At 41.9% G+C, this 17,406-nt stretch overlaps 1 protein-coding gene across 9 annotated transcripts in view; it reads left to right on the top strand.

The window, feature by feature from the left end:
* clasp1a (cytoplasmic linker associated protein 1a) overlaps positions 1-17,406 on the top strand; it is a 77,378-nt gene that overhangs the window by 26,763 nt on the left and 33,209 nt on the right. For 8 of the 9 annotated variants that reach the window (XM_083777028.1, XM_083777027.1, XM_083777024.1 and 5 more), the window contains exons 8-20: positions 409-479; positions 8,328-8,366; positions 8,481-8,582; positions 8,824-8,897; positions 10,087-10,179; positions 10,974-11,119; positions 11,613-11,748; positions 13,580-13,650; positions 13,731-13,790; positions 14,135-14,212; positions 15,477-15,644; positions 16,472-16,518; positions 16,811-16,981. In XM_083777028.1, coding sequence (XP_083633154.1) covers positions 409-479; positions 8,328-8,366; positions 8,481-8,582; positions 8,824-8,897; positions 10,087-10,179; positions 10,974-11,119; positions 11,613-11,748; positions 13,580-13,650; positions 13,731-13,790; positions 14,135-14,212; positions 15,477-15,644; positions 16,472-16,518; positions 16,811-16,981 — 1,256 coding nt within the window. Of the gene's footprint in view, positions 1-408; positions 480-8,327; positions 8,367-8,444; positions 8,583-8,823; positions 8,898-10,086; positions 10,180-10,973; positions 11,120-11,612; positions 11,749-13,579; positions 13,651-13,730; positions 13,791-14,134; positions 14,213-15,476; positions 15,645-16,471; positions 16,519-16,810; positions 16,982-17,406 lie in introns of all 9 variants that reach the window. The other variant, XM_083777020.1, reaches the window with a different exon arrangement.

Raw genomic sequence — 17,406 nt, 5'->3', positions numbered from 1 at the left:
GCTCCTATAGAGCGTTATAGCCTTTGTTCACCACCAAGTGTCACTGTTGCACAGCCTGTTGTAATATTCTAAGTACTGGACCCTCATCTGGTTCTTATGTGTGTAGGCTGGGTGGCGTGTGACGACACGGTTGAATCACTCCACACAGACACAAACAGGCCAGGGAGGAGGGCTTGTACAGTACAGTACAGTACAGTACAGTACAGTACAGTACAGTACAGTACAGTACAGTACAGTACAGTACAGTACAGTACAGTACAGTACAGTACCACTCACTTGCATTTGTGAAAGCTCTTTTGGAGGTCTGCTCTGCCCTATAGAGGCCCTTCAACATGGGATTCTAGTTCTACACACATCTACTCTCAAGCTAATGTGTGATGAACTGACTGACTGTCTGTCTGTATCTAGGTTGAATGTAATCTTCAGTAAGTTTGATGAGGTTCAACGAGCAGGGAACATGATGCCATCTTCAGGATCAGGTGAGCTACAAGATTAACCCTTCTAAACCCTATGTGTGTGTGCGTGCACGTGTGTGTGTGTGTGTGTGTGTGTGTGTGTGTGTGTGTGTGTGTGTGTGTGTGTGTGTGTGTGTGTGTGTGTGTGTGTGTGTGTGTGTGTGTGTGTGTGTGTGTGTGTGTGTGTGTGTGTGTGTGTGTGTGTGTGTGTGTGTGTGTGTGCATGCGTGCGTGTCTGTGTGTGCGCGTGTTCATTCCTGGTCTGGGTGCATGTGATGTAAGGGTTCTGGAGGAAAGACAACAAGCCTGGGGGTTGAGTAGATGAGTTTCCCCACAGGGGGCAGCTGTCTGCTGGGCTGATCAGATGTCATTCCCCCCTGCAAGACCAGACAGAGAATCTGTTTGTTCTAAATATTCTCATGGACCTTTCCTATACTACACAGTTTTACTACAATGTTTACACAGCCCCAAAATAAAATGAAATGGCTATTCATATTTAAGCCATGTAAATACTATATATTATATTATGTATTTTACTGTTCTTTTTCTTTAAAAGTGTGGTAATGATAAACTAAACTACTACTAAAGCCATGCTACAGTACACCAGAGTTATTATAGTTTTGAAATATTCATTAGTTTTACTTTTTATTTAGTTAGGTTTGGTGTTTGATTTCAGTTTAGCTTTAGTTCTAAAATTGCATGAGTAGTTTTATTGATGACTATTGACAGTTTAGTTTTTCAGTTAAGAGGAAAACCTTGATTTATAGAAGCTGAAAACGGTAGGATAAAGGAATGTACGGAAAAAACTGTGCAATTCTATTACTTTTTGTAAGTTTCAGTTTCATATATTTGAAAATTTTAGTTTTTTATTTAGTTTTCTATAATTTAACCTAGTTCTTATTTTAGTTTCACTTAACACAATCCTCCTTTCCCTTTAGTTGTAGTCTTGGTGTTAGCTAACCATAACCCACGTATAACACTGCAGTACACACAGATGTACAGTATTGGTGTTAGCTAACCATAACACACGTATAACACTGCAGTACACAGAGAGATGTACAGTATTGGTGTTAGCTAACCATAACACACGTATAACACTGCAGTACACAGAGATATGTACAGTATTGGTGTTAGCTAACCATAACACACGTATAACACTGCAGTACACAGAGATATGTACAGTATTGGTGTTAGCTAACCATAACACACGTATAACACTGCAGTACACAGAGAGATGTACAGTATTGGTGGAGGGACATTGTGCCATTGAGCATAACGTCTTTCCTGAGAGGTTTCAGACAGAAGTGCTGAGTTCAGACACACCTCAGCACTTCAGCACCTAAGGGAAAGACAGCTTTACGCATGCATGCACACACTCATGCACACACACACACACACACACACATACATACTTATTGCAGTGACTTGCTGTGAGGAGGATGATGGTGGTGTTGTTATTGTGTTCATCACAATGACATCATGGTCTCATAGTGTCTCTAACAGCTGTGCTCAAATGAAAATTTAAGTTGGTCTGCTTGTCTCAGAGTTGACATAACATGGAAAGTGTGTGTGTGTGTGTGTGTGTGTGTGTGTGTGTGTGTGTGTGTGTGTGTGTGTGTGTGTGTGTGTGTGTGTGTGTGTGTTTCCCCACTTGTGTTGTATTTAGTCTTGTGCGTATAATGTGTGTATAATGGATAATGACGCATTATTAACCGAGAGAGAGAGAGTGGTTTGTAGACATAGAGCTCTGGGTGAGAGAGGTTAACGCGTCTACTGGTGAGAGAGACAGAGTAGAGAAAAGAGAAGGGATGGGAGGGGGGAGAAAGAGATAAACAGAAAAACACTGAGAGAGAGGGAGAAAGAGATAAACAGAGAAAAACACTGAGAGAGAGGGAGAGAGAGATAAACAGAGAAAAACACTGAGAGAGGGAGAGAGAGAGATAAACAGAGAAAAACACTGAGATAGAGGGAGAGAGAGATAAACAGAGAAAAACACTGAGAGAGAGGGAGAGAGAGAGCAGAGGCAGTGTAATGTAAAACATTGTCCACCCGTCTCTCTGGAAGGAAGGATTAATATGACAGTTGGAGAAGGTAAGAACACACACACTCGCATACACGCATGCACGCACGCACGGTCGCACGCACACACACACACGCACAGGTTTTAATAGTAAACATCTCTATAGACGCTGATAAGGTCTTGAAATGTGTGTGTGGGTGTGTGTCTGTACACATGCAAGTACATTCATGTGTGTGTGTGTGTGTGTGTGTGTGTGTGTGCGCACGTACACATGCACATGAGTGCATTAATGAGTGTATGCATTAATGAGTGTGTGTGCATGTGTTTGTTCTTGTTGTGTAACAAGAGTGTATGCTAATGCTGCACTTTTGGATGCTCTAAAATGCCTGTTTGATGTTGTTGGCTGGTGACGTAAGGCTCTAAGACGAGCAGGGTTGAGGGTTAATTTCCCTGTCCTGTGGTACTGTGCGATTGCATCATCAAATCCGTGCAGAATTGATGTCGTGGATGTCTAGAAACACATTCATCAATCACACGAATGCATCAACCAAATGACACTTATCAAGTCATAAAATCCTTAATTAATTTGTTCATTAATTTGTTCATTTAACTGCAACGGGTGTAAATGGACCCAGATGGACACGCACGGGAGACCACATTTCTTTGAAGAGGAAAACCCAGGGCCAGGCTATATTGAGCTTATACTGCTACTTGTCAACCATTAGGTGTCCTAGCTTACACATGGTCTAAAACTACTAGGTAGTAGGGAGACCACCTCCAACCACTGCATATGTACTAGTTATATTGTATTATTAACATACTCTAAAATATAAATTTATTTGTTAAAAATAAGATCCGGATTGCAGCTGTAAACACTGGGGATTTGATGTGGGTGTACCCTTTCTCGCACTCATTCCATAACTTCTATTCATTCCTCTCTCTCTCTCGGTCTCTCTCTCTCTCTCTCTCTCTCTCTCTCTCTCTCTCTCTCTCTCTCTCGGTGTCTCTCCATCCATTCATTGAGGTCTTCTTAACATGGTACCATGGAGGCTGTGAGGAACATGTTTAGGGGTCTATGTGGGACCTTTTGTAGTAGAAGTGTCATGCACATAATAATAGGGTATTTAGAACTGCAGAGGAGGTGGCGTTTTTGGCTGCGTGTGACTGCGTCTGTCCTCAATACTGAGAGAGCTGCTTTGTATCGTGTGTGTGTGTGTGTGTGTGTGTGTGTGTGTGTGTGTGTGTGTGTGTGTGTGTGTGTGTGTGTGTGTGTGTGTGTGTGTGTGTGTGTGTGTGTGTGTGTGTGTGTGTGTGTGTGTGTGTGTGTGTGTGTGTGTGTGTGTGTGTGGGGGAGTCCTCCTGCGGTGTTGTTACATAAACGTTGCAGAGCTGGTGATCTGCTCTTTGTAGACATGGGCTACATAACACAATGATCACTTCTTAAGAGTCTCCTGTCTTACGTCTAAGTTGTTGGCTGTAATTGGTTTCCACCCAATTATATGTAAACAATTGCTGATTCAGACGCACAGACAGACATGGTCGTGTTCTGTGACATTATAGGCAGTGTGTCAGTGGTTATTTTATATCAATAATTTTAGCCTGGTGAGTCACATGGCTTTGGCATGACTGTACTCTGCATGCGTGCGCACGCACACACACACACACACACACACACACACACACACACACACACACACACACACACACACACACACACACACACACACACACACACACGTGTGTTTGTCTGTGTATGCTTGCTTTGTGTTTGCGTGCGCCTATGTGCATGTGTGCTCTTGTCTTGCAGCTTATAGGAAAGCAGAGTGTATGATGGAGAGAGAGAGAGATGAGACAACATGGATTCAAAGAAAACCTCATAATCTCTCTCTCTCTCACACACACACACACACACACACACACACACACACACACACACACACACACACACACACACACACACACACACACACACACACACACACACACACACAGAGAGAGAGAGAGGCAGACAGGGTGAGATGAACCCAGTTTTATGAATGATATCATTGTCTTCCTGTTCCACCATGAGTGAGCCAAATGAACTGGGCTAGTAGCCCCTCTACCCACATGGTCCTGTGGATGAAAGGGCTTCTATGAGAGGGTGGCCTCTGTGTGTGTGCGTGCCAGCCTGTGTGCCTGCGTTGTTGTCATTTACATTGCTTAATAAAATAATAGTGTAGAGAGACAGTAAACAGAGGGCAGAGAGATTCAAACGTGGGTCCTCGCCACTCACAAATGAGTAAAAGAAAACTTCCTAGTAATCGTAGTACCTGATGATCATGTTTTAGGGGGGGGAAATCACCATGTTTAAAACATTCCCTTAGATTACAATTTAAAAAGTGTAAAAAGGAGCTTGATGTGCAACATCATCTCCTTTTTACACTTTTGTTTTTTGGCTATTTTCACATTTTTTCTACGGCACCCTTACAGGGTTAAGTTAATAAACAGACTAATCCCATTTAGTCGATTTTTTTTTTTTAATAATAATATATATATATATGTGTGTGTTTTTCGTGTCGATTCGTTGATGTATAAGGGAAAAGATGTATAATTAACTTCTGCTCATCGATTTCTCGATTAACCTACATGAGCAAGATTAACTTGTTGTTGTTGGTTCTAAATATCTGTTTTGATATTTGTTTGGTTAATTGCCCAGCCCTATTGTGGTCAGTGCACTGGTTGATGGCCTGATGAAGATCCACAGGATCCAAACGTTGTCAGACGAATATATAAAGAATCTTCTATAAACGGTGCACTGGTTGAGCCACCAGGCACTTCAGGGGAGCTCTGTATTGAGGAGGCGTTTTGAGCTCCATTGAAGAGGTCTGTGTGTTGTAGTGCCGACCGAATGCCAGGTACCTGCGTCTGATCCCGATCCCGATTTTGGAGAGTTAATCTATTCTATACCAGGGGTTCTCAACGTTTCTGGCTGGGGACCCCCGGAAATGCTTTGACCATGTCTCGCGCCCCCCCGCCCCGCCCCCCTCCCCACCACCAATACAAATTGATCGCTTCAATAACCTTAAAAAATAGAGAAAATCTGAAATAAATACTGAAACCAGGTATAATCATTAAGGAAAGTTTAGGCATGCACTGTTGTGTTACTATGTAAACTCTCAATTTCCATTTTTCAGCCATTCAGTTGGAGAAAAAAAAATAGTTAATTGAAAATTTATCTGGGGACCCCCCAAAATTATTTAGGTATAACCGTCCTAGACCACTGGTTACCAATGTTTTTGACTGATATTTTGTCAACATTCGAGATTACAGTTATGATGCAGATTAAAGCAAACCCTGTGCACGGTTGACCTGGTACGAGAGTGTGTTTGTGTGTTTTTGAATGTGTGTGCAGTGCAAGTGTGTACACAGAGCATGTGTGTGTGTGTGTGTGTGTGTGTGTGTGTGTGTGTGTGTGTGTGTGTGTGTGTGTGTGTGTGGCCGTGTGCATTTGAACATGCCGTGTGCATCAGTTCAGTGCGAGCAGATCTTTTTTTTTAATGAATATGATTAATTTTAATGCCAAAGTAATATATTTTAAAAATAATATATTTTCTATCATACTATGGAGAGTGTGAATGGATGTGAGGAGAGATGTATACATTGACACCTACTGGATCGGTGTGGTAGTGCATCTTTAAATAGATAATAATATAAAATAAATAAATAGAATAAATTGTCTGTCTGTCTGTGTGTCTCTTTCTCTCTCTGTCTCTCTGTCTCTCTCTCCCCTATTTTATGTCTCCCTCTACTCCGTCTTGCCTCTGTCCTGCATCTTTATACTCTCTCTGTCCTTCTAATTGTGTGTGTGTGTGTGTGTGTGTGTGTGTGTGTGTGTGTGTGTGTGTGTGTGTGTGTGTGTGTGTGTGTGTGTGTGTGTGTGTGTGTGTGTGTGTGTGTGTGTGTGTGTGTGTGTGTGTGTGTGTGTGTGTGTGTGTGTGTGTGTGTGTGTGTGTGTGTGTGTGTGTGGCTGCGTGCGTGCAAATTGCTCCAATGACAGAGATAAATAACGGTGGCATTTGTGTGTTCAGCATCTCACTGATGTTGTCAATACACTGCTAACTGCTCACCGTGGGGGTGTATATGTGTCACCCTATTCAATAGGGTGACATGAATATCCCTTCCCTTACTCTAATAATTTGAGTAAGAGAAGGGATATTCATACACTCCATAACCTTGCTTTCAATTACATGAATCTCTCTGGCCTGTGCTCTCACACACAGTGGTAACATTTTACTGCATTCATGCAGAATTGTATCATTTATAATACAGAATTAGGGATAAATGTTAATCGTCTGGAAACATAAAAGTCCTAGCAACATTCCTCCATAGGGAGACATATAATATAAGTTATATTATATATACAATAAGGTTGGCACCCAGTGAAAATCTCCTATGAAGACGTGTGGCACTGCTGGGACGGTTGTTCCAGGTAGTATTTGGGGGCTGGGAGATCCAGTTTGCCACTTTGCAGTGCCGAACCAAAGGTGCATTCAGCAAACACAATTAGTGAGTCACCAACCCTATACACCCTGCCTATTGGCTGTTTGAAGCTTTGGTTTTAATGGTTAATAATGGTCATCTACTCCTGTTTGTGACTTTTGTATTTGAAAAGGAACTAGGAGGTGTACTGTTATACTATATATATATCACATACATATGACATATGTTGACAATATTGTCACCATTCAATAATGGTGATGACGTGAATCAAACAGGTTCAGAATCAAGAGGAGAGGAGAGTTGAAAATAAGTATATTTTGGATATCGTGTTATTACCAGCTCAGTGGCCTTGTGGTCAGAGTGTTCCCCATGAGACTAGGAGGTCAGGGTTTAATCCCCGACCCAGGTCATACCGAAGACAAATGGGACCTATAGTGCCTCCCTGCTTGGTATTCAGCATCAAGGTTTGAATTGGGGGAATGTCCCTGCGACATACTAGCGTCATGTCCAGGGTGTGTACTTGTACGTCATGTCCAGGGGGTGTACTTGTACGTCATGTCCAGGGGGTGTACTTGTACATCATGTCCAGGGGGTGTACTTGTACAGTACATCATGTCCAGGGGGTGTACTTGTACAGTACGTCATGTCCAAGCTGTCTCACGCTACAGAAACGGGAGATAGGCTCCTGCCCGATGGGCCTCATGGCTCGGCAAGGTTTACTTATTGTGGACATCTCGTTATGACACAGGTTAGGGTGGTCTGTAGGATTGAGAGGTGACTCAGGTGTCACTGTGTTCTGGATTATTGCCAGAATGATTTTGCTTTATGATCTTCTATAATCTCTATCAGAACCTGCCTGACCCCTCGGAGACCTCACTAGATTAGATTAGATAAGATTAGACGAAATTATCTATTCTACAGAGAGACGATTCAAACGGCAATTGCGCTTCGGCCTGGTCTAATGTAGTGTAGTGCAGTCCCTCAGCTCAGCATTTCCCTGCTATTTTGAGAGCACCATAGACGGTAGATAGACCTACAGTATTATATATGTGGGTTCACAATCAGAACACACCCATGACTATTTCAGTCATGGTTCTGAACATTTTTTTTTTAAGATATTTTTTGCGGCTTACACCTTTTATTGATTTTTTAAGGGATAGAAAGTAGGCTGACAGGAAACGGGAGAGAGATGGGGGGATGACATGCGGTAAAGGCCGTGTCGGGTCCGGGAGTCGAACCCGCGGCACACCGCGACTGGATCACCAGTCCGGTGCCCAGACCGTTACGCCACGGCCTGGGCATGGTTCTGAACATTTTGTCCGGTTTTTGAGTTTGACTAAATGTTACTGGCTGTTCTTCTTATTGCTTTGCAGATAAGAACTTTGAGGATGAGGATTCTGTTGACGGAGGCCGTTCTTCCTCCTCCTCTTCCTCTAAAGCGCCCTACAGTCGACTATATGTTACCGGCTGTTCTTCTTATTGCTTTCCAGATAAGAACTTTGAGGATGAGGATTCCGTTGACGGAGGCCGGTCCTCCTCCTCGTCTTCCAAAGCGCACTCCAGTGCCCGGAAGACCACGGCCAGCACGGTCAGGCGACCCAGTGCAGGCACTCTGGCCAAGATCACAGGTTAGCTAGTTGGACCACTGCTATTGTTGACTATGCCTTGTATTCATATTAAAACTACTATTGTTTTTACAATTATTACTACTAGAAGTACTAGTACTACTACTAGTATTACTTCTACTACTACCACCACCACCACCACCCGTCTTTCTATTACCACTATTACTGTTACTATTAGTACTATCTGTATTACCTTTGCTGCCGCTGCTGCTGTAGAGATGTGAGCGAGGTGTTTGTTGTTCAGGTAAAGAGGCTGCTGCAGGAGCGGTAGATGAAGAGGACCTCATCAAGGCCTTTGAAGATGTTCCATCTGTTCAGGTACACTACTGACTACTATCATTGAATCCATTGGAACACAGGTTATTTTCTCTATTTCCCCCAAAATAATGTAACCGTTTTGAACATACAAGGTTTCCACCCCTGGCGCCAACAATATACCAAAGATATGCAGACTGTCTCTCTTACAGATGGCTAGTCACACTGTAAAAAGCTAGTATGTCGCTATTACGGTAATCAGAGTATTCATTTATGAGGAAACAAAACTTAAAGGTATATTCAGTGATTTCACTTAATTCAAATATCACTTATTTTTTTGTTTTGTTGTGATAATCCTCCCTACTATAGAGTGTGCTGGCCATATAAGGAGTTCCTCCCTGTCCCCAGTTAACCCCTGGGGGTCAAAAAACCTTAGGTTTCCTTTTTGACTCTCTATCCTGATTGGACGAAAGGCTGGGTCCCACAGCCAAAAACGAAACCTACGGTTTTTTGAGTGAAATCACTGAATATACCTTTAAAGTTTTGAGTATGGCAATGCAACGTTTCTTACCAACAGCAATTTTCTACTATATACATAGTTAAATATATTCCGAAGATTTGACCCCCAAAAATGAAAAAGAACAATCTGTTGTGAGCTAAAATGGTGTTTACAGATGGAAGACATTTTGACCGGACAGTTTGGTCATTGTTCAGGCCTCTGATGTCTCTGTGTGAGAGAGGGGAAAGGTCAGAGTCATTACCACGAGATACTTAAAATCATTGTTTGGATAAATCAGTCAGGATATATCTGTGAATGATTACAATTTAGGGATTTAGCAGACACTAGACAGATGCCAGAGAGATGATGAGGGTGATTGGTCATTTGCTGTGCATGCAGAGTGTACTTACAAGACCAGAGGCCAAGATGTCACATGGACTAAAGTGTTTTTCTGGTATCAGATCAATGTGAACCTGTGGCTAGTCGTCCTTTCCTATCAAGCGGTAAAACTGTTTTCCTGTAATATGACGTGACTGATGAGAGTGACTGTTACACACACACACACACACACACACACACACACACACACACACACACACACACACACACACACACACACACTAAATCACTAAAATGAAGAAATCGAACCTAACAATCAAGTGTGGTAACCTTGGACAATGCCAAATTGGACAAATCTCACGTCACAATCATATTAAAGTAATTTGTATTAAAGTAAAGTGTTGTTTTGTACAGATCTACTCCAACAGAGAACTGGAGGATCAACTGGCTAAGATCAGAGAGGTTCTGAATGATGACAAACATGACTGGGAACACAGAGTGACCGCGGTAAGAACCAGACACACTTACAGTACTGACTGACGGACAGACAGGTTGACATTTAGAATGACTGACTGACAGACAGACAGACATACAGACAGACAGACAGACAGACAGACAGTGAACCTGACTGACAGACAGACAGACAGACAGACAGGTTGACATTTAGAATGACTGACTGACAGACAGACAGTGAACCTGACAGACAGACAGACAGTGAACCTGACAGACAGACAGACAGACAGACAGACAGACATTGAAACACAGACAGACAGACAGACAGACAGAGAGGTTGACATTGAAACACAGACAGACAGACAGACAGAGAGGTTGACATTGAAACACAGACAGACAGACAGAGAGGTTGACATTGAAACACAGACAGACAGACAGACATACATTGAACCTGACAGACAGACAGACAGAGAGGTTGACATTGAAACACAGACAGACAGAGAGGTTGACATTGAAACACAGACAGACAGAGAGGTTGACATTGAAACACAGACAGACAGACAGAGAGGTTGACATTGAAACACAGACAGACAGAGAGGTTGACATTGAAACACAGACAGACAGACAGAGAGGTTGACATTGAAACACAGACAGACATACATTGAACCTGACAGACAGAGAGGTTGACATTGAAACACAGACAGACATACATTGAACCTGACAGACAGAGAGGTTGACATTGAAACACAGACAGACATACATTGAACCTGACAGACAGAGAGGTTGACATTAAAAGACAGACAGACATTTAATTCTCTCTCTCTGTCTCTCTCTCTCTCTCTCTTCAGTTGAAGAAGGTGCGTTCTGTGATCATAGCAGGAGCACCGCAGTATGAGGGCTTCTCCCAGCAGCTGCGTCTCCTGGAAGCGCCACTCAAAATGTCAGCCAAGGACCTCCGATCACAGGTGGTCAGAGAGGCCTGCCTCACCCTGGGGTAAGAGAGGATGTACATGTAATATAATATATCTCTGAAACTACAAAATTTACTTTTTTCAGGAAATTAAAATAACATCCAGCTCAATTGGAGTTTTAGTCAAAGCGCTTTTTAATACTTTTCATTAACCTTACCAACACAGACGTAAAGGGTGTTCAATAGCATTGATTTATTAACCTAACCAACACACAGACGTAAAGGGTGTTCAATAGCATTGATTTATGGAAGAAAAAAAAAGAAACGAAAAGAAAAGAAAAGACTAAAATCTGGAGTTATGTGGTTTCTTCCGGACAGCAACGATATATGAGGTGAGGAAAGTTGGTATGATTTGAGACTAAACAATTAAACAAAGTGTTCCAATACCTTATGTGGATTAATGTATTATACAAAAATATTTGTAGAAATATATTTTATAAATTGTATTTATTTATTTGGAAGCTGATGAGGCCGATATCTCTCTCTCTCTCTCTCTCTCTCTCTCTCTCTCTCTCAGATACTTGTCATGGTTGCTAGGTAATAAGTTTGACCACGGAGCAGAGAGCATCATGCCCACGCTGTTGAACCTGGTTCCTAACAGTGCCAAGGTCATGGCCACGTCAGGGATCGCCACCATACGACTCATACTCAGGGTAAATACACAGAGTCCCACCACTCCACGATGTCGACACATGTAGATTGGCTATTTTTGACAAAGAAAAAAAGTACAGATGTAACTCAAGTCTCTAAGACTAGAGGGTTTAAATAGACCAGTTGTTATATTTTACAGTAGATAGTAGATACAATTAAAATGTTTCCTCATTCAGACGATTGATTTAACCATTGTTTAGTAAAAGTTGACGTTGTATAGTATGATTTAGTAGCAGGGATGGTGAGTGAGTGACTGCCACCGCTGCCTCCTCCACCTCATATATTGTAAACACTGACATGTGCATGTTTGCACCCACGGGAAAAGGAATGAAAAGAAAATGCCTCAAACGTTGCAGGACGCCCAACAGCAGCGTTTCACCATGGCGTTATTAGAGTATGGATGTTGTTGATATGAATACTTCTATTCCTCTTCGGCAAACGCAGACATGACACGGTCCTCAGTATAGGAGCAGCAAGCGTGTCCTACTTAGGTACAATTATGTAGGTACAATTACTTAGGTACAATTATGTTTAGTAACGGGGGAGAGGCGGGAGCGGGGTGGCGCTTACCGAAAGGTCCATTGTTTTTTTTTAATACTGTTTTTATTAGGCATTTTTTGTATGACATCAGAATATTATCGACAATGATAATGAGTAGTTCAGTTATATAAAATGAAAAAAATAAAAAATGACAGGCAATGTGAAAGGTCCATTGTTTGACAGCTTTAGCACAAAGTAATTAAAATCAGCCCCACCTTTACCAGCTGCAACATCAAAGTGATGAAGAGATTGATGCATTACTAATTACTATCCAATAATATGATTGAAAAAATGGACCATTCAGCATAATTTAAGTTTGGTACTGTGAGAGTATATTTCGATACTGAATTTTTAATACAGGACTTTTACAGGACTACTACTTTCACCACAGTGTGGAAGCATGCAGCATGCATACCCGTTGTATTGCAAGACTATCAGCTCTGAGGTTGATATAAATCTGTGTCAAATAGACTTTAGTGATTCACTCTGTCTTTAACGTGTTACACTGTTACAGTAGTCATTTTGAGGTTATTGCCTTTTTATATTTTTATAACACCCTAACACCCTTGTTCTGAAGCAAGAGCTAAATGGTTTGGATGAGTTATGACCGTTTTCAGATGTTGACCATAAGCTATTTTGAGAAAATGCACCTTAGTAGTGCTATGAGAATGTCAACATTGTTTCTAGAATTGAGCAAAGCAATTGAGGAAAAACTGCACTGACAAACCTAACTAGATCATTCATGCTGGTAGTCGTAGATGCACATAACGTAATCTACTCTACTGTACTATAATGCAGTCAGAACTGCAGCATCACTCCCAATCTTCCGCCGTAGTCTGAAAACCCACCTTTTCAGACTTCATCATGGCCCATAGCACTTATTCTACCCCCTTAGATAGCATTTCTGTAGTCTTAGATAGCATTTGATACAGACTTATAGCATGTTATGTAGACAGCACTATAATTGCATTGTATATAGTCATAGCACGCCATAGTAGCATAGTAGTATAGATATATAGTTTATATGTATAGTCTCATAATATAGATATTCCACTGTTACTTTCTTAGCTTACGCATGTTTCATGATAAATGCTTTTTTGTGATGTATTCCCATGCTTTTTGTTCTTGCTTAATGTAAGTCGCTCTGGATTAAGAGCGTCTGCTAAATGCCTAAATTGTAAATTGTAAATTGTATAATGATCACACACCACATGAAGGTTCTCCTTTGAGCCGCTGTGGGACATTGCAGGGGCATTGTGGCTAATCTACTGTGTGTTTCATTGTTTCTCTCAGCACACACAAGTCCCTCGTCTCATCCCCATCATCACCAGTAACTGCACATCCAAATCAGTGGCTGTCAGGCGGTAAGGACTCACACTTCACTGTCATGCTACTCTCTGACTCCGACAGATAATAATTAGCTCACATTGTTTTGTCTTTTCAGACACTGTTATGAGTTCCTGGATCTCATGCTGCAGGAATGGCACGCCAAAACACTGGAGAGGTGAATCTCCTCTCCTCTCTCCTCCCCTCTCCTCTCCATGTTGACATTTAATTCGGTAACGTGGCTCTGTGTTTGGCTGGGTGAGCGACTGATGAGGCTGCTTAAATTGATGAATCTCTAAAAGAGACATTATCATCTTCATCATCTTCCCAAAGACCCCCACCCTCCCAGCCTACAGCTGACTTCCTATCTATAACAACTCCAACGGCAGGGAGTTTAAAAAGCATGGGGGAAAAACCTCCAGGTTCATATTCTCTGTGGACCTGGAGAGGAGAAGACATAGTCAGTCAGTCAGTCAGTATTTGGTGTGTGTTTGACTGCATCATGTTTCCATACTATCCCAGGCACGTGGCCGTCCTCACTGAGACCATAAGGAAAGGGATCCACGATGCTGACTCTGAGGCCAGGTCCATCGCTCGGAAGTAAGTACCTATACTACCGACACACTCGCATTGTACAAGTCTGTTACTTTGCTTCTGATCTTTCTTCAGTGTTATATTGTTGAATCGGATTACAATAATGTTGTTGCTGTTGCTGGTGACACGGTTAGAAAGTAAAAACAAAAGCTCACTGTAAAATACCTCACTACTGTGAAGTGACAAATGACAACTAAACACAAACTAGTACCTTAATTCTACACTCACTCTGCTTCTGTGTAAATTACATTTATTGCTTTTTGAATCATGTTCTCATGTGGTTAAGAGTCAAGACAGCGTCAAAATGAGAACATATTGACTCTGACTTAACCACATGAATTCTAGCATCCTATTCTGGGCATATCATACTAGGTGAACATAACAAACAACAAAAATCACTGTTGTAGATGTTAAAGACTATTGTTTCTTCTTGATAGAGCTGGTAGCTGACAGCTTGACTTGATGTGAAACATTGCCATCTTGTGGCCAGAGATTGAACAGAAAGAACTGAAAATCCTTTGCTTTCATTTTGTCTTTGCTTATAAGCAAGACTCAAAGAGGTGGTAACAACAAGCAGTTAAAAAGTCATGAAAGGATGGACAAAGCTACATAAATAGAAGCCCCACATAGGGGACACGGCTTGTTTGAACCGCCTCCGCCTGCTAGTGGGTCTCTGCAAAAATGAAAATAATTCCCATATATTTTTATTTGACATGACATGACATTTAGTTTTTGAAGTTTATACCATTATGTCAGACATGATTGAACATGTGATGTAGAGATGATCTAAGGATCACTCAATGTTTAAATAGTTCCACCACCTAATCTCCACAGCCCATGTTTCTGCGTTATGGGAATGCATTTTATACAGTATTTTAATGCATTTGTGTATTTTATGTAATGTTTTTATTGTTGTAAACTGACTGCCGGTGTGCCAAAGACAAATTTCCATTTTATATCAAATTTAATGGACAATAAAGTTTTCTTTGTCTTTTTTTTTTCTTTTCTTTTTTTTCTATATGAAAATCTTAGGAAGATTCTGTGGCTTGTGAAGATTGGGTCCAGTATTTAGTTCAGTGACCATGGGGCTAAAGAATGGTTCAGAAGCTGTGTTCACGTTCACTCTTCCATTGGAAATAATAAACTCCTACTCACGCAGATACTGTATGGGACATAAACCAGAGATGGCATGTCACGTCTTTCTTTTTTTCCTGTCCTGGTCAATACATCAAAGTGTGATCTAAAGCCCACCTCCACCCCTCTCTGATAGGTGCTATTGGGGTTTCCACGGCCACTACAGCCGGGAGGCGGAGCTACTGTTCCAGGCTCTGGAGTCCACCTATCAGAGAGCTCTCGAGTCTCACCTGAAGGGTTCAAACAGCGTGGTATCTCTCCCCCAATCAGATCGCTCCTCCTCCTCCTCGCAGGAGAGCCTCAAGTAAGAACACGACACATTAGGCACACGTGCACACATGAACGCACGCACACTAACACATGTGCACACATAAACGCACACGCACACTTTGGGCTGATTGTATATGGTAACTTCCTATGGCCATAAGAAAAAGTCCTTCTGCACACCTACAATGGACAGGTGCGTCGGATAACTGGAACTGATAAGTAGAGGAAAAGAATCCCGCACACTGTCTTCACTTGAGTTTAGATTTTATTGAGCAACCAACTTCCTATGGCCAAAACTGTTCCTTTTCAGGAAATTAAACGCATTGTGAGCTTGTAGATCTGCCATTTTCACTGCTTTTGCTTGACACACTGGCATGATGGAAGTAGGGCATTAAATGATGAAATAACATGAAAAGGGTCACATTTGGAGATACAAGGTGATGTCCTAGTGGAGTGTTGGCCACTGAGCTCATTGTCGCTGGGGTGGAAACCTTGTATGTCCAAAACCGTTACTTTACATGAAATAAAAATAAAAAGAGTAGTTATTAGTCACAAGATCTTGTTAATACTTTTCATTGGTTAAATTTTTATAAAAACCCCACAGACACACTTAACCACTTTATGCCTGGCATGCCTATTTTGGGCATGTGGTTATACAGTAGGTGCTACAGTATATCTTAAAAAAAACAAAAAAAATCATGAAATGTGAAATATGAAATACAAGCTTTCTGACCTTCAGCAACGCTATCAAAGTGTGTGTGTGTGTGTGTGTGTGTGTGTGTGTGTGTGTGTGTGTGTGTGTGTGTGAGCTTCTGCGCATTAAAGTGACTGTGTCTGTCTGTCCCCCCCCCCCCCCCCCCCCAGCCGGCCGCTGTCCGTGAAGAGTGTCATTGGAGGAAGCATGACGAGGAGTAAGCTATCTACTTCCTGTATACGTTCTATTCATCTAGTTGTGTGTTTACTATATAATTATAAAACTGTTATATATTATTACACTTGAAGCTGTTCTGTATTATTTACACAACGGCTTCAATTAAGTGTATTGCTCAAGGACATAATGGCTAATTGGAGAATTTGTCACAGCACTGTAACAGCTACAACTCTGTAACACTCTTTCTCTCTCTCTCTCTCTCTCTCTCTCTCTCTCTCTTTCTCTCACTCTCTCTCTGTCTGTCTCTCTATGTCTCTCCCTCTCTCTCTCAGATAAGCTGGTTAGCGGTAGGGTATCCACGCCTGGCTCCCTGCAGCGTTCCCGTAGCGACATCGACGTCAACGCGGCCGCCAACGCCAAGACCCGACTCTCCACCGTCCCCGGCTCTGCCGCCCCCTTTGGCTCCGCCTCCACCCTGCCGCCCGGCTCCTACGCTTCGTTAGGTAAACCAGCCACTAGCCAGTCACCTCCCTCAGAGAACGGTGACGCTTCGTTAGGTAAACCAGCCACTAGCCAGTCACCTCCCTCAGAGAACGGTGACCCAAATAACTTGGACATTAAAACAGGTCTCAAACTCAAATGCACACAAACAAAGAGGACTTGAGCCACATTTCAAAACCTAGCTCCGTGTTTTCTGTTGATTTTTGTTTTTGTTCTTACTAATTTAAATAGTAAAATCAACAGGAAGTTGACATTATACACAAAAAATCTGCTTGTTTGTGTCTCTGTGTGCTAAAAGAGCGACTTTGAAACCCTTAGTTTTCACTGTGCAATGTCAGTCAACAGTCAACAACTATTGAAGATATCATTATTTGTGGTTTATTTTTTAATTCATTCTCCATCCCATTGCCATCCCAACTTGCCAAAA

This window comes from Protomyctophum parallelum, assembly GCF_964188405.1.
Source record: "Protomyctophum parallelum genome assembly, chromosome: 11".
Taxonomy (NCBI): domain Eukaryota; kingdom Metazoa; phylum Chordata; class Actinopteri; order Myctophiformes; family Myctophidae; genus Protomyctophum; species Protomyctophum parallelum.
Note: the sequence above shows the minus strand (reverse complement) of the source record. Positions and strands in the feature narration are given on the sequence as shown.